Raw genomic sequence first — 24,450 nt, forward strand, 5'->3', positions numbered from 1 at the left:
AAATTTCTCCCTTCTTTCTTGAAAAGCCGAATGGAAACAAGTGGGGGGGGGAGGGTTTATGCTTGCCTCTCTTGGTTGCTTCTAGGAAATGGGGTGGTGATATCTTTCACTTGATTTTTATTCTTCCTAGTATAGAATCCTAGGTTTATTCCTTGTTGCAAATCTTGGGGACAAATCCAAGTAGCTTGCTAGCTTACAAGCTAAACTACATGTGTTAGCTTCCTTAGCACACTATTTGGCTAGCTTGCTTAATCATCCTATGGTTAGCTCACTATTTGATGAAGTAACCATGGTTACTTTCTTACCATGGTTAGTTAGTGCGTTACGTTTATTTAATCGTTTACGCGTTCGCTCGGTCGCTTAAGCGTTTTCGTAATACTTACTCGTAAATGATTCGCGACGTAATTCTTTTCGTATTTATTCCTTATATTTTGAATTATCATACTTGAATATAAATCCGTATGGTTTTAATCTTGTAATTATATTGTGATTCCCATAATCCTCGATGAGTCGTAAATACGGTCGTTTTTCAAAGTTCGTTTTCTTCAAAAACTAATAGCGTTTACATACACTCATTTGGTACGTATAATTATAATATCAACTCTGAAACTCCTTTTCTCATGCACTACATAGTGTGGGCTCAAAAGTTTTTCCCGTCCGTCAGGGTTACTATTCATTAAATGTTTTACAAGGTCTCAAAAATCCGAGTTATTACACTAACTCACCTACCTATTCATATTAATTTAAAACTTGAAAATATATTATATTATAAAAACATCAAACGTGAACAAGAAAAAGTTTTATTATAATTTATTAGCTAAGACAAAAATAACAAATATTGAAGTACTCCGAATTAGTATATTGTTCCCAAAAATGGTCGGTTAATGCATCGGTTAATGCATCTCAGAGAGGAAAATAATTTTGATTGTTTCCCCATATATTACAGGAAATTGTCAATATAGAGTATTGTCATCAAATACAACCGGCTCAACTTTTGGATTTAGAAATTCAATCAGGCTTCATTTGGAGGAAACAAATCATGTTCATCTTCGAGCAAGCATATTATTAATGTGAACTGAGAAATATTTTTTGTTAAATATCTGTTATATATATAACTGAGAACTACAAAATATAATTAAGATCTACCTACTATATATTAACATTCAATCGAAAAACCAATGAATATATATATAACCTAGAAAGTTAAGGTTTTATTATTATTAAGATTTAGGCAGGTGATTATTGTTGGCCTAAATTTATGTTGCACTTTTAAATTTAATAAATTGCAAAACAGTAATATACTATTGTTGGCCTATTTTGTACCTGAATCGCTCCAACTTTAGGCCGATCATCCACTATGGGAGATTGCATAGAGGGGAACAGGAAAATGGCCCATTGTTCGTAACATTTGGTCCAAAATCGAGCTAATTAATTCTTCTACAAATTATGGAAACTGTAACCACCCTAACTGTTTTATTTGACAAGTGTAACCATATCTACGTATAATAATAATATAACAGTATGTGTAATTTTATAAATAATTGTAAAAATTATTATATCTCCGGCAATTAGGTCACACCTTTCTATTTTACCAAAATAACTTATGATTATGCTGAAAAATTTTATTACCTAATTTATAGGTTTCGGATTTTAGGCATTTGGTCCTACAACTAACTTGACAAACCCACCCATTTTATTTCACACATATGAAGATCTTAATTAAAATTAAATGTAACCATACAGATTGTTATGGCAGTAATATATTGTAATATATGGATAAACAAAATTGTCTCTTCTTTCATAATGATGTCAAAATTTTGTCACTTTTTAAATGTAGTGTTATATAAAATACATGTTCCTTCCTCCAATTTTTACATTTTTTTTCTTAATAAATTGATTAACTTTGCTCGCTTTAATAACTTTGACTAAAATAAATAATTTTCAAATACAGTTATATTAGATCCTATGTTTTAGGTACATTCAAATTCGAACCAAATTTATAAAACTAAATTTCAGAATCGAAATATAAATAAAAAAATAAAATAATGCCAAAACTTATATTCTTCTTCTTAAAAATTACAATTTAATGTTACAAATTAACACGAGAAACAACATAGGCACAAACCGATATAGAAATGAATAAGCAAGAGTACTCATTTGTTAGTTGTAATCAGACCTTACTATTTCATTTCAATCTCCCAATATATTTGACTAACTAAATTATGGATAGAAGTACATGTAATAAAAAATATATATGTACAGGAGCTTCAACTTTGCAGTGTAAGACAGTAGTTTTGACAGAAGTAGAAGGAAGCTGAAGTACAAGTTGTAGAAGAGGAGTTGTGTCATCAGCTGTATCTGCTAGTACATCAGCCATACTCCTTTTGAGTGGCTCGATGCTGCACAATACTCATTACCTACTAACATGATCTATATTTTGGAGTAGTAGTAAGTTCAAGTCAAGTAATAATTTTGCTAGAGTACAGAACCTTGAGTATATTAACCTACCAACCAGCCTTACTAATTACGTCAGTCTGTTGGCCTTTCTCCTACTAATAGTTACTTACAAATGCCTCTAAACACTATTTTGCCATATAAAGCTACTCAAAGTAATGTCTACTTTACAGATAGGTAATGAGGCATTACTTTTTGATGGTAATACACGACAAAATTAGTTTTGAAATAAAATGAAAATGAATAACAACATTCAGAAACAAACCACATTCATAAAACATCACTGCAAACCATTAAATATCTTTACATCTGAATTCGATCATCCAAAATAAAATGGCATAGTTCATCAAAATATTAAAACTTAATTAAAACGTAATTAAAATGTAATTAAACAGAAACAAACATAAAACCAGCCACCTTTTTACGAATTCAGAACCACTCATTCATCTTCCTGTGGATCTCACCATGCTCAATCCTCAGAAGCCTAATCTCCTCAAGCAGAAGCTGTTGCTGCGCCTTGAACCTATTATTGAACTCTTCCTGCAGCATCGTTATGTGGCCAGTGAACTGCGTGTGGCTCTCCCCATCTCCTCTACCATCCTCGACACCGCCGCCAAGTTAACATTGAGATTGGTCATGCTCTTTTCCATATTCTCCGACCTGATGAATCTCCGGTTCTCATATCTTGCACTTTCGCACTCATCGGAACTGCTAGCACTGTTAGGAGACATTAAAAAGGCCATATCATAGGAGTAAAATAAAAAAATTTAAATCTAAGTTCACCAATAATGTCATAACTGGAAATGAAACGATGAGAATGTCATAAGTCAGTTGAAAGACTAGGGAAAGAAATCATATCACAAGTTTGAGGAATGAACCCAACCCTGGAAAATTACAAACTCTTACCCCCGATATAGCACTTACAACGCATGAATCAAAATTTTAATAAAAGGCCTAAGTAAATCTATATTTGACACAAGGTATGAACCATTAATCTACACAAGTTGAGGCATAAAGTGAGGACAACAAATATGGGGGTGGACATCCTATTATATAGCACATGCAGGTGAGAAGAGGACAAATGGTGTAGAAGACAGGCAAGTGAGTAAGAAGAAGACATGCATAATATGAAAATCATATAACAGTAAGAAAATGCAAAATAATCATATAAAGGAAGCACAATTTCATAGAAATTAGAGTATTTACATAAGTATCTACATGCATGAGTTAAGAGAATCACCTGTTCTTTGAAGCGGAGACCATTGCTGTGATTGATCTGAAGTTGAATGAAGCGGAAGAGAAATAGTAATATGACTGAGAGGAGTGATCAATGAACCGTTTCTAATCAGATGCAGTGTGCTTTAATAAAGGTCATAGGGGAGATGAATAGTCCAGCTGTATCACATGCATTGGTCCGTCTGTTCATTCACCAAGACACGGTATCTAACAGGCGTATCTCTTCAACGAATGGTTAGGTAGCAGATGAAAACGCTTCAACCAATCAGTATTTATTATAATAAATAATACAATACATAATAATAAATTTTATTTAAATACTAATTGTGAGTTTAATTGAATAAAAAATAAAAAAATTGATTTGTAAAAAATACATAGATAACCTTATTTTTAAATCACAAATGATGGCTCCAGTAATGTCAAAAAAATAGTATGTCAATCAATTGCATCTATCCAGAGATTAATATGCGATTACAATTGTATATAGATTTTTTAAAATGAAACAATAATTGTACATCATTACGTATATATTGGATACAGAAAAGGGGAATTATTTCGACACTATAATCATGTAGTTTGGTTAATGTAACATAAGTACATTGTGTACATTATGAAGACTTATTATAAAAAAAATCACATAATTCCTATAACAGTAAAACAAAAGTGTTATTAAACAATTATCTTCAACTTAAAAATTTCAATTTTTTTTCCAAACCAATACATTGTTCAACAACTACGTATAGTAATAAACAATTATTATTTGCAGCTACGTTGTTAATTTGTTTTTTTTAATTTCTACAGAGTAATGAAATTTGAATATTAAGATTGGAAATGTGTTCTTTAACAACCTATAAAAGTTAAAAATAGTTAATTTTCAAATTACAATTTGCTGAACGTTATTAGTACTGGATATTGTTATGTATTTTTTTTAGTTTGAAGGTGATAAACGTATCGATCACCTAATAAAAATAATCAAGCAACATACATATTTTTTAAATTAACTTAATCATTGGTTTAAAATAAATGAACTTAAACTATACAACGAAAAAGAACTTACAAACGCCCATTTTATTTAAAAAATCATATATGCATTTTATTTACTTAAATGAAACATATTAAAAATGCACTATTTACTCACATCTACATATTAACTCCTTAGAAACGGTTTTACAAACTTTATCACTCAAATTAATTTATATTACGCACTAACCAAAAAAATGTTGTAACAACAAATACTACAATCGATAATGACATCTGAATATTATGATTGGTATTTTGCTATTTCAAAAGTTAGAGAAGTTAAACGTAGTAGATTTGTAAATTACAATTTGCTTGACATGATTAGTACATGATAATCTTATGTAATTTTAGGAATTTGGAGGTGAAAAACGTATCGATCACCTAATAAATTTTATCAAGCTACGTACATAGTTTATCAATTACCTGAATCATCGGTTTTGAATAAATAAACTTAAACTATACAACGTAAATTAAATTTGAACTATTTCTTATTTTTTAAAAAAGTTTAATTATAGAATATATCTCCTGCAAATTATATGTCTAATATTATTAAAGCAAAAGTTAAAGTTATGGAACAAATCATTTTACGTATTACTAAAATTGAAATAAAAATATTCAACACTTTTAATATATAGACTTATATTAGATTTAGTGAAATTTGAAAATGTTTTTAGTTTTTGCGGAAGCTAGCTGTGTTGTACTGGAAATCTGGAATGAGTTGATAACATAATCTTCAATCTAACTAAGTACGTGTAACAGTATTAATGAAGTGCAAGTTGGAGAGATTAGAAAGAAATCTACTTCCAAATCTTTAACCACTGAACAACCAGATTACAACTTTATTTCCTGTACAGAGTTAGCCATTAACGTCAGCCACATCATACCAATGACTTACATACATGTTTGCTTACCATTAAGAAGGTATAATTATTCCTAACATAAAGAAGGTAGGTGAGGTCTTACTGAAGCTCCGGGTAGAGAACGCACCCTCTCAGGTATGGATCTTTCACTCTTAAATTACATTATACATTCATTTTTGTAACTATACTGACCTGTGAACACATTAATTGAACACAGCTGCAGGTACCTACTACTGAAGCAATAAGTTGCCTAAAAATGGATCTACACCACTACGATAATTTAAGTGATGTGGATAGCTCAAGTTATGACTGGAAATGTAGAGTAAGAGTGCATGCCCTGTGGAAAAGAATGAACAAAGAAACACAAGAATTTTGGGGTTTTAATATGCTTCTCATCGATGATATGGTTGAAATAGATGTGTCCTAAGTCCAATCATGTATGATGGTTTAGGAATAACTTTTATGTAATATGTTTTGATTTCAATTATATTAATAAAAGACTTATTTTGTTTTTATTGCGGGCTTTATCTATTTAAGTGTTTAAATAAGATATACCATAGTTTAGAGTAAAGCTTTTTATGGATTATGATGAGATCATAATAATAAGACCTAAAAGATGATAACTCTGAACTTAAATAGTTCCTAGTCGTAGGATTATTAACTGATAATCAGTAATCCGCAAAGATCTGTACATACTATGTTTACTTCATTATGAAGGATGTATGTTCTCATAGACATTTGTGTGGTGACACTATAGCTAGTATGTAGGTGCTTATTATAGAATAAGTTTACTGAAAATGACTCGCACAGCTGAACAACTGATGTAATTCACTCACGTGTCAGCAGATGTTCACATAGTGATAGTTGTACAAGTGTCCTTAGACTTGAGGTCATCATAGCCATCTTGTGTACACCGAACTATACTTTGGTTTAGTTCTTAGTCTCCAGGGATAATAATAAGGGCTCTACTGGGTGTAGAAATTTGTACACGAAGATAGTGTATGATCAATAAAGGATCTACCCCTTCCAGTGAAGGAAGAGAATGTTCTATGCTGATCCACTTATGCTAGTTCAGGAATCTCTGGCCAGAGTGAATGAAATTAAAAAGGAGTTTCTAATTCACATTAATTAGAACTAAGCATAGTAAATGGGAAAGCATATGATTAAATAAGATAGGCTTGACACGAGTTCCATGCCTTATATTTAATCGGGACATTGCAGGGTAGAAGGAATTGATTGTACGGTAACTATTCACTGAATAGGTTCTTGGTATTCTAAGCAGTGAATTCGTATTATCCGGATAGTCGCGATATGCTGAGAAGTATTCCTCACAGTGTAGAATAAATATGATTAATTTATTAATTAATCATATTTAATGAATTAGAGAATTTATATAAATAATGATAAAATAGTTTTATTATTATTTATTTCTACTATGAGCTTAATATTGAACCTACAGGGTCACACCATAAAAGAGAATTATTTAATGGTGGAGGAATTAATTAATAATGGCTGGTAATTATTTATTTGTGAAATAAATAATTAATTAGCAAATTTAATAATTGATTAAATGAGATTTAATTAATTATAAATTAATTAAGAAAAGTTCATAATATTATTAATTAAGAATTTAACTTTTGGAAATTAAATCAAGTGAGAGAATTATTTTCTAAAGTGTTTAGAAAAAGGATTAATGATTAAAAGGTGTTTTAATTATTAGTTAATTGGTTAATAAGAATAATCAATTAAAGGGTTATTAATAATAATATTTTATGGGAAAATTTTCAGCTAAAATTTTTGCCTATAAATATACTATTATAAACCCTATTTGCCTCAACCAAAGAAAACCCTAATTTTCAAGAAGAAAAGAAAAGGAGGCAACCCTAATTCTCTCAACCTCTTCCTCCCTCCATTATTTCGATCTCTTGGTGGATACCGGTGGAGTGCTTCACACTTGAGGAGCAGCTGCTAAGGATCTTCGCTCATCATTCTTGGATCGCTTTTAAAGGTTAGTAATCGATCCCTCAATTTATTCATGAATTGTATACGATTATATGGGTTTTATATGTGTTTTAATTGTAATCCACGCTTCCGTGTATGCATAAATCCCAACAATGGTAAGTACCACATTATAAGTACTATTGAGGACTACATGCCTCACTTCCACAACAACTTTTAATATGATGTTCATTCACTATATGTAGAATAATCGAATTCACGCATTTGTAAATGCAAAATATTGTGCGGAGTTGACCTGCCCTTTGGTTGAAGGAGGCATTTACATAGTTGGCAACTTTAAAGTGAAGGACTTTTTAGGTGACGAAACATATCGCCCTGTCAGAAACAAAAAACACATATTCTTCACCAAGGACACAAAATTAAGCAGAGCAACTGAGCCATGATTAATAATTGAAAAATATGCTTTTGATCTTTTCCACATGACTGAAATAGAGAAACTTGCAACAGACAATAGGTTCTTAGTAGGTATGGAAGCTATACTCTTTTTCAAATTTATAAAAATGCCTATTACTACTAAAATGTTTTCAATTTTAGACATGGTTGGTTACTTGAAGAACAGAAGACCGCTCATTACTTCGACTAAAAATAGTCAGGAAAAATAAAGGTTGAAATTTGATTTGGTTGATGGGAGGTTTGTGTTCTAAATCGACAATGTGTTAGTGTTATTTGTAATTAGTTACTAGCCTACCTACTTAAGAAGCTTTTTGTTACGTAGGTGTTGCATTTCTGTCACTTTGTTTGACGAATTTGGAATTTTAATTGACAAAGCTCTGCAACAACTTGAGGAGGAAGAACCTATTATTATCAGTTGTGCTGAGTGAGTTCGTATGAAGGTATGAGTAATGGCACCCTCATAATGATTTATATTACCTAATTAAGTCAAAATGGCCATTAATAATCTATGTTACTGCTATAGGTAGAGCACACCTTACAAACTATCCTGCAATAAGGATTTTTATCAATCCTTATCATTACAATGTAGATGACCTCATAAACAGGTGATATTTTTACTTAAGACAAAGTACAAAACCGATGTAGCTTCATATTTATGTTGCTTTCCAATGTCTTCAGATGCGATCAAATGACTGAAATGTCTGATGTTGATGAAGAAGACACCAAACAGACACTAACTGTGAGAGATATTACTCTGTTAAGTGAAACACATGTTCAGGTACTGTAATTATTTTGGTGGTATTGTCATTATAATTGCAGAGAAACTAAGTTATGATATTCCTGTTCAGAGGGAAGTTGTGTGCGAAGTTATGATTGACAAGGTTAATGAGGATGATAATTGGTACGTAACAAAATGCACAAGATGCCTCATTGAAGTTCCTTTCATAGTTGACAAATTCAAATGTCAAAATTGTAAGAGGATCATACCACATCCCAGAAGAAGGTAAAATGATAAATAATTAGTTTACAGAAGTATGAACATTGAGCAGTTTGTGCATGCATAATCAGTTTCTTTGTAATACAGTTTTTGGTTGGAAACAGAATGCTCGGATCACACTGGATTGTTGACAATAGTGTTACCCCATGCAGCCGTTGCTCAAATTGCACAGAAAATTGTTGAAGATCTGTATTCTCCGGACAAAGAGGTTAACCTCCAACATTGTACTGCATTAATTTTGTAAACTAATACATAGATTTTACTAAAATGAGTCATTTACACGTGTAGGAACTAGGAGAACAACAATTCCCGCCATATTTGAGAATGTTTGAGAAGCAGAAATACAATATGACGGTCATCATTACAGAGTAAAATGTCACGAACGGCTCAGAGGTGTACGAGGCTACTGGAATTGGTAACGAAAATGAATCTGGTGGGACCTTCACTCCGTCTTCTAACCAAACTGTTGAGACAAATAAAATGTCAGCTATGAATGTAAGATATTAGCATGAAAAGTACAATATTGCTATATAAATGTGTAATGTATGACTACCTTCTCGCATGTAGGTATCATTGAACAAAGATACATTAATGCAAGCCCTGGACACAGCAAAATCTACAAGCAAGAAGGTTCGAGCAAGGAAACTTCACGCACCAGTTCCATTTGATGAAGAAGGTCTGATTCAGAAGGAGCCTAAATCAGACAAAATATGTAACTTGATTTTGACATTTTACTACATGTTATTATTTCTCTATTTGTGTTCTCTGACCATTAATACACTTTCTACAGAAAAAGAAGTCTAAGTGAGCACAACTATGAGATTCAGTACGATGGGGATTTTTGTGTACCTACAGCCAATGTTTGCAGTTGAACTCTCCATACTATGTCACATTATATTTTGTTAACAACCTCAGTTGTAATTCACTGCATTTAGTTATGATAAGATATGAATGAAGTACTTGCCCATATTGGTCATGCCAAACAACAACTAATTACAGGGAAATAATCGTGCATGAAAAATACCTTACAACGATACACTATTTGCAAAATTGTCCACCTACGGTTGCAAACTATAAAACCAAAAGAGTGACAAAACAATTGTTGATTTTTGCCATTTGAATTAAGAAAACAGGTAAATTATAAGCACACAACAATCAAATATAAAGGAAATTAATTTAAAATTTGCTTCATCATTTACATTGGTGGGTAAGTAAATATTGTTATCAAATTAAACATAAGTGCAAATGGTGATAGGTGATAAACATAACACAGTATGCTTCTCTCACTATAAGGTAAGTTATTCACACCACAGAAGTTTCAACCACCAAACAATTTAGTATTGTACCTAGGCTGTGAAGAACATCATGTCCAAAGCAAAGTTTGACGAGCTAAGTACCCTCAAAGTTGGAAAATTTGATTGGAAAATCAGAGTAAGAGTTATAAAGTTCTGGAGAGGAGCTACAAGAAAGGGCGAGATATTCAAAAGTTTCAACATCATTCTCTTAGATGACAAGGTACACTATGTTATGAAGCTTTAGTATTATACATTCAGCTTCAGAATTTAATGTCCAGTTTCTGCAAACCCCTCAGAATAGCAGGATGCACGCTTTCATCCCTGGAAACACAGATGACGTGCTAAAAGATAAGTTCACTGTGGGCAAGTGCTATATCATTAGGAAGTTTGCCGTTCAGGCATATAAACCCGATGACAAGTTCGTATGCCTCGCGAATGATGTACAGTTGGTTTTCTCAAAAGACACTCAATTGAAAGAGATTGAGGAAAGTAAATGTCGTATTGAAACTAATGTTTTTGATTTCTATGATCATAGCGAGCTAATGGAGCTTACAAAAAAAACAACTCACTTGGCAGGTGAAATCAATAAATCAAAGTTTTTCACATGTAAACCGTGAACTAAAACTAACAAGTGCAAATAATTGTATCCACAGATATAATTGGAATTGTCAAATTTTATCAGCCACTCACACATTTGGTTAACAGATTCAATGATGCTCAGAAGCAAGTTAAGCTAATACTCACCGATGGAAGGTTACATTTTCCTTCTGTGTTTCATTTCCATATTTATAGGTTATTTTCATCGTTAATCATCCATATATATCGTAAATAATGCGTAGGTCCTCAATCAATGTCACTTTCTGGGATACATTTGATGAAATGTTTGATGTACAGATGAAAGAAGTTCATGAAAAAACTACTATACTGATTATTGCAAGTAGTCGAGTAGGATTGTGGAATGGTATGAAATTAGTAAGTTCTTCTGTTTATTGATCAATCCAAAACATGTTTATGTATTTTGACCCTTTTCTCAAAACACTGTGCATGTATAAAAACACGTTTCCCTTCCAAGATCAAGTTGATCTTTCAAGTGTAGGGGGGACTGAATGTTATATCAACTACAATCATTACAGTGTGATGCAACTAAGGCAGAAGTAAGTAAAGAACTTATTTGTTATACATGTGTAAAAATGTCATGTATGCAACACTTTTAACTTTCCCCAAATATCATTAGATTGACATAACCTGCTTTTCAACAAGAAATGTATACAATGGACAAGCATACAGCGGTGGAAATTTTTAATGTTGCGAGGATTATAAGCCTGGGAAGGAATACATCATGGTACTGCAAAGCTAAACAAATACCAGTTTTTTCTTCGTTCAATATTACAGTTAATGTACTTACAGAGACAAATTTATGCACGCCTAATTATCACTGTCGTGGAAGAGACCGAAACATGGTACAAGACGGTTTTCACACAATGCTTTGGAGAAATAGAATTTGAGCAAGATAGATGGTATTGTATGCATTGCAATCGTATCCTGCCTTGCCCCGACAAGATGTAAGTGACAGATTACAAACTTCTCCCTAGTAGAAAATTTTGTCTACATTTCACAGCAAATTAATACCTTCTTTGGGCTCTTCAATATACATAGATTCAAGGTAACTGTAAAGGTATCGGATAACATGGGTTGCATTGACATCATCCTCAATGACCAGCAGGTAAGAGTTGTCCTTGGAAAACGAGTTGTCCACCTACTGAAACAGGTAACAACTAAAACTTTAACTTATCATTTCATGAATCATTCCACACACCGCTAACTTCTTACTCTACATTGAGATGAGAGAAGATAATTCGTTCCCTTCAGAGTTAAAAGCATTGGTTAACAGGCAATACACCATCAAACTTATCATCAAGGAATTCAATGTACTGCACAAGGAGACAACATACTTGGCAACAAATATTTGCACAGCCTTCATCGATCCAAATTGTCACCTAACAGAGGCCACGGTCTCTATGCAGCAGCAGACAGTAACGGTATGGCATTACACCCCAACTCTCCTCTTTCGAAATTACACAAAAGCTATTTCTTAATACAGTTATTCACTTTACAGCAGGGGTCAACCAGCAGCTACCACCTGGACATGATGTCAAATCTTACCTTTCGCTCTCCACCGATAAAACAAAAACCAAATCCGTGAGCCCGGTACAGAAGAAAGAATCTAATCTTCATCATTTCCACATTCTATTTTGCCACATTTTGCATCCAGTATAATGTCAAACTATATGTCCTCATGCTTCTACTTTTCCTTCAAACCTTGAAAGTGAGGAGGTTAAACTATTATGTAATGACTTTTTAGCTTTTCAAGTATAACGATCTGCAGTATTACATTGGTAATTGATTACCACATAAGTTGTGTTATGGGATTACCCATATACTACACAAACCACATTATGTTTACCGCTACTACTCTATCACTCTTAAACGTACAGTTTCTATAGTAAAGTTACCGTCAACGTAATGTTAAATAGTTCAACTGATTTCGATATCAAGTTCCACTACGGACAGGAAATAACAAAGAAGAAGGAGTAATCCGACAAAAAAAACAAGAAATACAAAATCGTCGCGCTCAATCCTTCTTAAACGGTTTTCACAATTATGTAATCCCATTCATTTAACCTTCCATCATTTCCTAGGCACCCTCATAACAAAAATAACAATACGCATTCAAACTCCTAATTTTGGAAAAGTGGTTTCGTGTAATCACTTGATTGCCCTCTTAATTTATTAAAAAACCAACGCTACGCGAAACGGGCATCCATGCTAGTATGATATATATTTTCCTAACGCAACTTTACAATGGTTGGCTTTGATAGCATAAAGACTAAATGCCAATAATAATAAAATCACCATTGTGGAAGCACAAAAGATAAGACCAGTAAAGAACAAACAATACTTGTAGAAGAAGATAAACATTCAGCCTGCATTATCATTTCCAGCTCAGGTCCTTTTATAATGAGAGTAATAAGACAAAAGCAATTAACAATCTTGTCCACTCATACAATGGGCTTAACAAGATAACAAACATAAAGAGTAATTGGGCTAGAGAAATGTATAACAGCCCAGTGGGCCTTTAGATGATAAAAATGTGATTTTCCTCCTCATAATAATATTTTAAGCCTATAGCATAATTATATAAATTATTTAAAAAACCTTTTTCTTCTAAATTAATATTAAATTTGTAATACTTTACTAAAAAAATCAAAATAACTTTGTGAAAGCATATTATATAAGAATTTTAAAATACATGTCGTACTTAAGAAGCTATTGGACTAGTCACAACTCAAGAGTAGTACTTTTTAACAATAAAATTGCTTATTATTTTGTTTTCTCATTTCAGGTCTTAGTGGTATTGGGCCATGTCTTACGTGCGGTTTCTTGTTTTAGGCTGGTTGATTGTATTTGCAATGGAAGTTGGGTTTTTGGGCTTTCGTCCTGCTTTGGTAAAATAGGTTAGGTAGTGTATATCCTATTATGGGCTTCGGCCTTTGAATATCACTAATACATTTGTTTACCGGGAAAATATTGTTACAAACTTGTAATTGTATATTTGGTCTTTAAAATTAGGGTAATAAAAAAAATACTTTTTTTATTTATGTAGGGTGGAATATCTAACGGAAAATATTGTTTAGGACTATTTACAAATTAAACAAATCAACCACTTGAGCTAAAGATTTGGTTAAACTTTTATAAAATTAAGTATTGAGTTAGATAGTTTTTTTGGGAAACATTTTATTCGAAATTACTGTTTTGCCCATGTATTTTAATAAATATGAAAAATAGTTGTTGCTGATAGTAATTGAAGATATGCCAAGTATTTGCAAATTAAACACATCAACCACTTGAGTTAGAGACACTTTTGATTAAATTTTTATAACATTAAGTATTGATTTATAACTTATTTATTTACACGAGATGTCTTGCCTTATATTAAATTTTATATTAATTTTAATATTTATATAAAACATAATGATTTGAGACTTGAATGAATAACTCATTTCGATATGCTAACTTTACACGAGGTGTCTTGTCTTATATTAAATTTTATATTTATTTTAATATTTATATAAAACATAATGATTTTATAAAATCAAGTATTGAGTTACATACTTCTTTCTTTATTTTGGGTAATTAAACCTATATAATTCAATATTTATATAGAATAAAATTATTTTAAGACTTGGTTAATTAGCTGATTACAATATAATAACATTACACTGATGTGCAACAACGGGGTTATAAATATTTTTAATTTATACATTCAATAAATAACTTCTTGTTGAATATTAACTTGTTGATAATATCTTACCATATAATAATAATTTATTAATTATCAAAATCCGGATAATTAACTCACATCGAGATACTAACCTTATACTCGTGTAACAACTAAGGGTATAATCAATGTGAGTCGAGTCGAAAACTATCAGACTCGTACTTGATTCTTGATTAAAAATGTTCGGATTCGAGCACGAACTCGAGTTCAACTGAACTTTAAATTTCAAACTCGAAATTTAAATTTATTAATTATCAAAATCCGGATAATTAACTCACATCGAGATACTAACCTTATACTCGTGTAACAACTAAGGGTATAATCAATGTGAGTCGAGTCGAAAACTATCAGACTCGTACTTGATTCTTGATTAAAAATGTTCGGATTCGAGCACGAACTCGAGTTCAACTGAACTTTAAATTTCAAACTCGAAATTCAGGTCGTAAAAAGTTCAATAGGTTCATTTTTTTTTAGGGAAAACATATAATTCGAAATTAATATTTTGCACCCTTATTTGAATAAATATGAAAAAACATTATTGGCTTGTAGAATTAAATCTGTGACACCTATATCCAAACATTTGACTTCAATCGATTGAGCTAGAGGCTCATTTGATTATATTTTGATAACATCAAGTACCGAGTTATATATTTGTTTTTCTTTATATTGGATGACTAAACTTATATAATCTAATATTGATATATAATAAAATTATTCTAAGACTTCGGTAATTAGCTCACTACAATATATTAACTTTATACTCATGTACAACCACGTGATTTTAATTATTTTTTATTTATAAAAAAATTAAAAATATTAAATAAATAATTTGTTGACATTATGTTACCATATTAACTTATTGATAATATATTACCATTTAATAATAGTTTATTAAATATTGAGACTTGAGTAATTAACTCACTTCAAAATATCAACTTTACAACAACTAAGGGTATAATCAAGCCGAGTCGAGTCGAAAACTTTCAGAGTTGAACTCGATTAAAAATATATGGGCTCGAGCACGAGCTCAGTTTCACCCGAACCTCGTAAACTCGGGTCGTAAATAGTCCGGTAGCCTCAAGTTCGGCTCGTAAACTTGAATCAATTTCACCAAATATTGACAAAAACTCGAAATATGATAGGTTATGCTCGAATTCGATTCTAATAAATATATAAAATATTAATAAAATATTAAATATTTAGATAAAAATATATTTATATTAAAAAATAATACCGGCTCGATAAGACTCGTAAGCCTTATGAGCCGAGTAATTTGTAGTTTGAGTTCGACCATGCAAAAAAAATTACTATTTTGCCCCCATATTTTGATAACATGACACCTAAATCTTATAATATTTTTGGTATCTTCAGTTGAAAAAATCATTGAGACTTGATAGAAAACCATTATTTTTAATGGTAAGAGTGCACTCAAAACTTTACATTCGCGACACAATATAAATTTAAGGATGTTCGTTACAGTAGTCCTTCTAACATGAACCACACAATATGGTATGAAACAACACGCAAGTATCATAAAAGTGCACAAAAAATAGCAATTTTTTTATAAATAAAGCTAGCCCGTGCCTTGCACGGGTAGTAAAGTTAGTTAAATTTAATATGTCAAATTGATATTAATTTGATAATATCGTCTTGCACTAACATTTTTCTTCAAATTAATTATACTAACTTATAATCCGTGCGATGTACAGATTGTTTTTAACATTCAAATAATTTTTAATAATATATTTTATTTTAAAATTATTAATATATTAATATAGATTTTTAATAGTTGAAAAATAAATTAAAGAACATAATAAGTTATAATAATATATGTTTTATGATAATTTGAGACTTGACTGAAAATAAATAATATAATATATAATATGTTGTTCACGGGACTCAAATATTGAACCCGTAGAAATTGTTAAAAATAAAGAATATAAAAGTTTAAATTTAATATAGTGTTGATGGGATTCAAACCCTGAATCTACGAGAGCAGTTTAAATATTAATAATATAATTTTATTATTACATCTCATGGTTTCCATCTATCTGTCTGTTGTCTGTTGTCTGTATATCTAACAGTTGTTATTTACTGTACCAAAAAATTGTAACGAACAACCAACTGAAAAACTGTACCGAATAATCGACGAACTGAGAATGTTCAACTTATAATAGTACTCCCTTCATCTCATATTATGTGTCCTGTTTTGACTAGTTAACAGTCAAATTATTTAAATTTTGACTGTAAATTACGCATAATATATAATTAAATAATTTTTAAAACTAGTATCATTTTGGAAATATATCTTATTCTCTTTCAAGTGTATTTTTTAATTTTCTAAAATAATACATACAATTGTCGTAATTATCGGTTAAAACTTGGTCAATTTGCCACATGTTAGTCAAAATAAGACACATAATATGAGATTGAGAGAGTATAGTATAAATATAGATTTTCAATGTTTCTCTTTCATTTTTATCCTCCACTAATTTTTCTCCTCGTTTCTCATTTACTCTCCTCATTTTTATAAATTTTTAGTCTTCATTAATTTTCTCTCTTTCACTAATTTAAATGTTAATCGTTCTATTTCATACTTTTATATATAATAAACAATTAAATAAAATTATTATAATTTGTTTCATAATATCCTTAAGTATTTATATTTATTATTTTATATTATTTTGTCAGCTTCATAAACACGATATTTTTTATATTAAAATTTAACTATATCAAATATATTTTATAAAAAAATTATAATGTAAACTGTAGTAGTATCTAGAAGTGACACGTAAAGCAAACAACAATTCGGATATCTTGAAAAAACAAACGTGTAAGATGCAGAGCAACGTGGCAAAAGAAGGATGGCTGAGAAGCTCATGAAATTCGCCAGCACAAAAGTGTTTTCATTTTATTTTATTTTGACCCCCATCCCCCTCTTTTTCTTCATACGTCAATGTTTGCGAATGCACTATAAAGTTTGTCTATTTACGACCATTCTCTTTTTTTCTAAAATTATTTTATTTGACAACTAAATTTCATAAAAATTTGTACTATAGAAGTATATACAAAAATTTAATAAATTTTTGGGAAAATATGCTTCCAAATAAATACTTAACAGAGATACCTAAATACGTGCTCGCTTTGTCCCGTTCATTTTTATAAAATTTACTTTTTTAGATTTCTTATTTAATTTTATATATCTCAAAAGTTACAAAATAGTAAAAATTTAATAATATAAAAATTAAGTACATCTACCACTTTCCCTCATTATATTCACTTTATACATAAAATACTTTATACATTTAATATTGACTGATCTAATTATTTTATCCAATTTTTATATTTTTTTCACTAAATTATATATAATATTTCTCCGAGCAACTTAGCAAAAAAATATAATTTTTTTATGTTTTTTGTTCTCCGGACCCTGTATATAAATGGCAGAGATGGACGGAGTGCTATATTAGAAGTACCCGAGCAGACCAGGGGTACAAAATTAAGTAACAAAATTTGATTTCGAATAAAGTGTTAATTCTGCTTTTTTGATGATTGAGGTGATATTATAAGATTTAAAATTAATTATATGTTTTACCAAATCTCGAAGATGACAAAAATCGAATTCATTGCACGAGATAACAAAATATAAATACTTAACCACTTAAACTATCTTATCACACTCATTTTAAACTTATTTGATTAAATTACGGACAACATATAATTTTTAGTGCAAATTCAATTTTATATTACTTCCCTTACTAAAATATAAGTCTATTTAACTTTTTATGTATATTTTGAGGTGAATAAAAAAGATTGTTGTAAAAAAAAATTAATTTCTTTTCAATTTTTTTCTAAACAAAAGTGTATGTATATATAAATTTTAATTTAAGAAATTTTGTTTAAAAAAAAATATAAAAAATTATTATTTTTATACATCTTAAAAAATGCATTAAAAATTGAAAAAAAATTATATTACGAGATGGAGACAGTAAATATTTTAAATTAAGATTAAAAGTCCCAAGATTTTACATATCACCCGTTATGAGCAGCATATAGATAAAAAGAAGGTACTCTAGAAACACTTAACATAAACACCTACTTTTTAATTTTTACACCTACTAAACACTTAAACCCCTCTTCCCTCTGTTTCAACAAAACAAAAAATGGCCGCCGGAGTTCTAAGAAATGCGATCAAACACAAATTTTCCGGCCATTTTATACAGCAAAGACAATCATTTTCCGACAGAATCACTAAAATTCCGACAACTAATAATACCAGCCCATCAAATTATGTTGGTCAACAATCAAAAGCTTATTATTCAAGATTCCCTCAATTTATCAGAAAAGCCAAGGAGCTTGATTTTTCAGGTCCTGTTAATGTAATTTCAACACCCTTTTATTCAAGAATTGGGCTTGTTGGATGGTACTTGGATATGATCAAGGCTAGGCCCATTTTAACAAAGTCCATCACTTCTGCTATTATCTATACTGTTGCTGATTTTTCTTCTCAGGTATAGTCCTCTTTTTGGCTGCTTTCTATATTTTGGTTTTGTATAATTTGTAGTACATGTAATGAATTAGAGATGCCTTGGTTGCTAGCTTGAACAAATGCCCGTAAGTACGTTCTTAGGAGAGTTATATGAGTACGTAGAATATTCTAAATTTTTAATTACATGTTTCTAATTTTTTAATCAAGTTATGCAATTATAATAACACCCCGCCTGCATTCACATTTGAAAGTTTTTGTATGTTACCTAAGTTAGATGAGTAAGTACTTAGAATCTTTATTTATCCATATATTTCTGTTTATTATAAACATGAATGTCAAAATTGTTTGGTTGTTGTAAGTTGTAAGTTATCATGACAACTTTTTTTTTGAATTTGGGTGATATTGTGGTTAGATTTTTTTAACTTGTTTAGCTAAATTGAATGCATCAATTGTCACTATGTAATTGGGGAATTTGAGGGAGAAGATATGAAAGAAGGAGAATTGGGAAAAAAGTTTAGAATTTGTTTAGTAATTTTCTGATAATTTTACTGCATATCAGGTTTGATAAATTGTCTACACTGATAAAGTTAGCATATTACACATTCAAGTGTATTTTGTAATGCGATATTCATTTGTAAGCTTACTACATTGTGCCCTTCTAGTATTTAGTCAGGTTCTTGCAAATTGGAGTAGTAATTTTTATTAAAACAAATCTCGTAAATGTATCGGTGTTTGTGATGATGTTTTTCAGTTTTTGTAATTAACATAAAACGTGAACCTTTACTTGTTGGCTGTTTTAAGAAGTTGCATTCCTTTGTGTCCTAACCTAATAACCTTGTTTAATACCCTCTCGGAGGGAATTCCTTTACCCTCCGGTATAACCATATTCCTTCCTCCAGCATGTATAACGTATCATATCCAAAGATGACTAGGAAAAATAAACCTAGACAATATTTTACCTCCTGGATCAACAGTATTTACTTCCTCTAGCACACCACCTTCCGGGCCAAGGATGGCTCCTCCCTTATAGCAAACTTTCCATCCACAAAGGATTTCCATGTTGGATTTGTTCAAAACATGTTGAAGCTATAAGCTGGTTGACTTGGTGAATAAACTTATGTGTGTTAAAATTTGAAGAATAAACAAGAAGAAAAAATGTAAAACTTTTTTCATATACATATTCCAATAAGTTTTACTTGTTAGCATTATGCTTAGATTTGCAAATTTTAGTGCTCCAGTATATTTAATATGCAAACACGCTTGATTGAATTCAAGTTTATCGTGAAAGATAAGAAGTTTTACCTCTAAATGTGAGATCCTTTAAATGCTTTCATTTGGATTTTGTCGAGTATATATTAATTTGCATCTCTTCGATTCAAGATTGTATACATATAATTTAATTAGTAGGTAACACTCTTATGATACCAGTATGTGTTGAGCCAATTTAGTTGGCGCTTGTTTCTCATATGTACTTACTGGTTCTTTATTATCAGTGTAAACTTTAGAGTTTATACTGCTACTCTGTTACAAGGATGGCTCAATTGAAATTAACCTGTTCCCGGGAGGGGGGGGGGTTGCTATGCATGTTTTTTCCAAATTTCTGTGAATATCCTTTACCCAAAAATAGTATGCTTCCTGCAAGCGTATAACAGAACTGTTGAAAACTTGTATGAAAGGAAAAAACAACTGAACCTATGGTAGGTCAATAAAAACGTGCTGTTCTGGCTGATATTCTGACTGATAAGGGGAAAATGTGTAGAAATTTTAAAAACCTTTTCAGTGGTGTCTCAAGTCAATCCCATGAATAGCTTATTAATTAACCAATTCACCTTGCATTTTTTTTGGTCTTTTATAATGTTAAAAAAACTATAGAATTTCCTTATTTTGCTTTTTAAACTATAGAAACTTGGCACTGTCTCATAAGCCAGAGGCATCCTTGGTAAATCAGTAGTCACTTCGTTTTCAAGTCTTTTTTTTTCTCTGGCAGAATACTTTAGATACTTCGATTCGGATTTGTTTAACCAACTTTAAAGGGTGCTATTTTTCTAGAGTTAAGTAGACTATTGCAGGTCCATATTAGATTGATCATGCAAGAGAGTCGGGACTTATACTTCTTATACATATATAGTATTTTACTACAAACTTTACGGCCCTGCAAGATTCATAATAGATTATTATAATTTATATGTAATAGATAGTATACAAATAATTATGTTACCAAAAATCTTCTGTGAATACTGAATATCCTTTACCCAAAAAAGGCATGCTTCCTGCAAGCGTATGACAGAACTGTTGAAATCTTTTATGAAGGGAAAAAACAACTTAACCTATGATATGTCAGTAAAAACGTGTTGTTCTGACTTCTGACTGGTAAGGGAAAGATGTGTAGAAATTTTAGAAACCTTCTTCAGTGGTGTCTCTGGTCAATCCCATGAATAGTCTATTAGTTAACCATTTCACCTTGCATTTTCTTTTGATTATTATATTGCAAAAAATAAAACTATAGAGTTTCCTTATTTTGCGTTTTGGACTGTAGAAATTTGGCACTGTTTCATAAGCAAGAGGTGTCCTTAAAAAATTAGTAGTCACTTCGTTCTCAAGTCTTCTTTTTTTTTTCTTTTGGCAGAATACCTTAGAATTTAGATCTTTATTTTGGATTTGTTTAACCAACTTCTAAGGGCCTTATTTTTCTAGAGTTGAAGTAAACTTTTGAAGGTCCACATTAGATTCATCATGTAAGAGTGTCAAGACTTCTACTTCTTATACATTATTAGAGATAGATTTTAGGATATTGCTGAAACAAATCATATTATAATATTCTAGTTTCAGCAATATCCTAAAATTTATCTTTAACATACATATAGGTATTTTACTACAGACTGTACAATCCTGCAAGATTTAATAAATATGTTACCCAAAATCTTCATTTTGCCTTGAGTACCCCTTTGGAGACTTGGACATGGATGTGGGGACCCTTGAGCACTTTTTTAGGCAAAAAAAATGAAAAATTTCAAAATATTTCATATTTCAACACTTGGACACGTATCCATGTTAGACAGATACACAATACAGATGTACAAAACATGCATGTATGATTCTCCACATTTGTACTTTGTAATTTGTAAGCTATTTAGTATGTATTTCAAGACACGCCTATAGATATACGTTGGAGCTTTTCTTCCTTTCACACTTTTGCCAGTAATTGATTTTACATGTTTTATAGGCCCCTTCAAATTAGAATCGACTTTCACGTAGTTTTCCAAACTCAGTTTTATAATAATACATTTGTAGATACTGTTTCTCATTGTGTTTAAAGGAAGTTTCTCTTCAAGTGTGTCTGTTTGTTTTATTGCTTCCTTATATTTTGGTATTTGAGATGTAATAAACATATTATCTTTTTCAGAAAATTGTAAGTACATCTTCAGTGCCCTATGATGTAGTGAGAACACTGCGTATGGCTGGATATGGGATGCTAATTTTAGGGCCGTCTTTGCATTTTTGGTTTAACTTTGTCTCAAAAGCCCTTCCAAAGCGAGATCTTCTTACAACAATGACAAAGATAGTCATGGGGCAAACTCTATATGGACCTCTTATGACTGTAGTTTTCTTCTCAGTCAATGCAAGTTTACAAGGTATAGCCTGTGTTATTTCTAAACAATTAAAAAATCAATTATGTAAGATTTGTTTTCTGATATATGTGTATATATATTGTATAATCAAGTGACGGGCAATACTGTTAACTATAATACCTGTAAATGTTCTGAACTGCTTCATGATGCTCTTTTAAAAAGGTGAGAATGGAGAGGAAATATATGCTCGGCTAAAGAGAGACTTGGTGCCTACAATGATAAGTGGTGTTATGTATTGGCCATTGTGTGATTTTGTGACATTCAAGTTCATTCCAGTTCAGTTGCAGGTACGCATCATAGAATGTGTCAATGATAATAATTATTTGGGAAAATTTACTGATTATTGACTAAATCTTCTTATTCTCATATGTCCTTTTCAGCCTTTGGTAAGTAATTCCTTTTCCTATCTTTGGACTGTGTACATGACATACATGGCAAACCTAGATAAAGCAGATGTGAAGTGATAAATTACTGGCTGTCTGGCCCGTCTGGCCCTGTTGTAATCAGCATAATATGGTGCCTATCCTGTGAGCTTCACAAGTTCTAGTGAAATTTTGAGCACAGCACCTTTCTTACCGATTTCAAGGAAACTGTAACAAAGTAGAACAAGTTCGGTGCTACCTCGACTTAGGCTGCACTGTTCGTCTATCGAAATGATCTGTTAAAACAGTTTTGTAATATTTTGGCTATTATAATCATAAATAGCTCAAAATTGTAACATGAAACTTCGACAATCCGTATATTAGGTGCTTTCAGCTGTATCTATCATTGTCTTCGTGCAATATGTACCAACATTTATACAATATCATTCTTACAAATTTTTATATTACATTGTAGCATTCTGTTACGGTACTGAAAATGTCAATATTGGTCGGTTTCTTCCTTCCTTTACTCTTACATGTTCCGGACCTAAGTCTAGTTTACGACAGTAGTGTCATCGTGATGGTTCAGTGGTTAACCAAAATGACAATAATTCACTAATGGAAACAATTCAGATGAGGATTACTCGATACACCCATCTTATCTTATAACTATATGTACAAATACCTTCGGCCTTTAGTCTTAAAAATACTAATAGTACTATATTAAGACATAAACAATCATTTTCGGGGACAATCCCTTCCCCAGAATCAGAGATGCATCAAAAGAATTTAGACGCCACTGCGTCTCGTCAAAGTGTTGTGGAAACTGGGAGACTGCATATTCCCTGTCTCTCTAACCTCACACATACCACATACACAATCAATCACAATCAATAAACAGCTTAATCTGACAGCCCAATCGAAGAGTTTCATCTGCTTGAAGACATCTCATAACAGGAAACATTTTGATTGCTAAGCATTATATTCAATTGAAGTTACCATAATTTTTTTAAAAAAAGACTGAAAAGCTTCTTTAAAGTACTAGTCTACTAGAATGGGTAAAAATTTATGAAATATATAAAAGGAAATTCACCAATAACTATATACCTGACTTGCAAGTTGTAACGTCGAACTTCAGATCCTTCATTTATTACATCTGTCGAACTTCAAAGTCTTCCCTCCATCGAACTCCAAAGCGAAGGGAATAATAAATAACAGTGACTGTTTATGTATAAATTTTAAATCCAAAGATAAAGAGAATAGGAGGCTAAAACGCAAACAATAATATTTTAGAAAGAAGACAAGCTTAGGCAGAAACTGAACTTCAAGTCCTACCACTTAAATTAGAAGAAAATTA

General features: G+C 31.1%; 1 protein-coding gene across 1 annotated transcript; it reads left to right on the forward strand.

Annotated features, from left to right (window-relative positions):
* Window positions 1-18,696: 18,696 nt before the first annotated feature.
* On the forward strand, window positions 18,697-23,560 carry LOC141667252 (protein sym-1-like). The gene is made up of 4 exons (XM_074473664.1): window positions 18,697-19,124; window positions 22,506-22,734; window positions 22,894-23,018; window positions 23,112-23,560. The coding sequence occupies exons 1-4, from the start codon at window positions 18,777-18,779 to the stop codon at window positions 23,193-23,195; spliced, it is 786 nt and encodes a 261-aa protein (XP_074329765.1). The 5' UTR covers window positions 18,697-18,776; the 3' UTR covers window positions 23,196-23,560.
* The last annotated feature ends 890 nt before the right edge of the window (window positions 23,561-24,450 follow it).

Source organism: Apium graveolens, chromosome 6 (assembly GCF_009905375.1).
Source record: "Apium graveolens cultivar Ventura chromosome 6, ASM990537v1, whole genome shotgun sequence".
Lineage (NCBI taxonomy): Eukaryota > Viridiplantae > Streptophyta > Magnoliopsida > Apiales > Apiaceae > Apium > Apium graveolens.

Bases quoted from the DNA above. Each gene is read 5' to 3' on its own strand.
- LOC141667252 (XM_074473664.1), top strand. From the start codon at position 18,777: ATGGCCGCCGGAGTTCTAAGAAATGCGATCAAACACAAATTTTCCGGC. The intron at 19,125-22,505 runs GTATAGTCCTCT...TATCTTTTTCAG, and splicing joins TTGCTGATTTTTCTTCTCAG to AAAATTGTAAGTACATCTTC. The intron at 23,019-23,111 runs GTACGCATCATA...TGTCCTTTTCAG, and splicing joins TCATTCCAGTTCAGTTGCAG to CCTTTGGTAAGTAATTCCTT.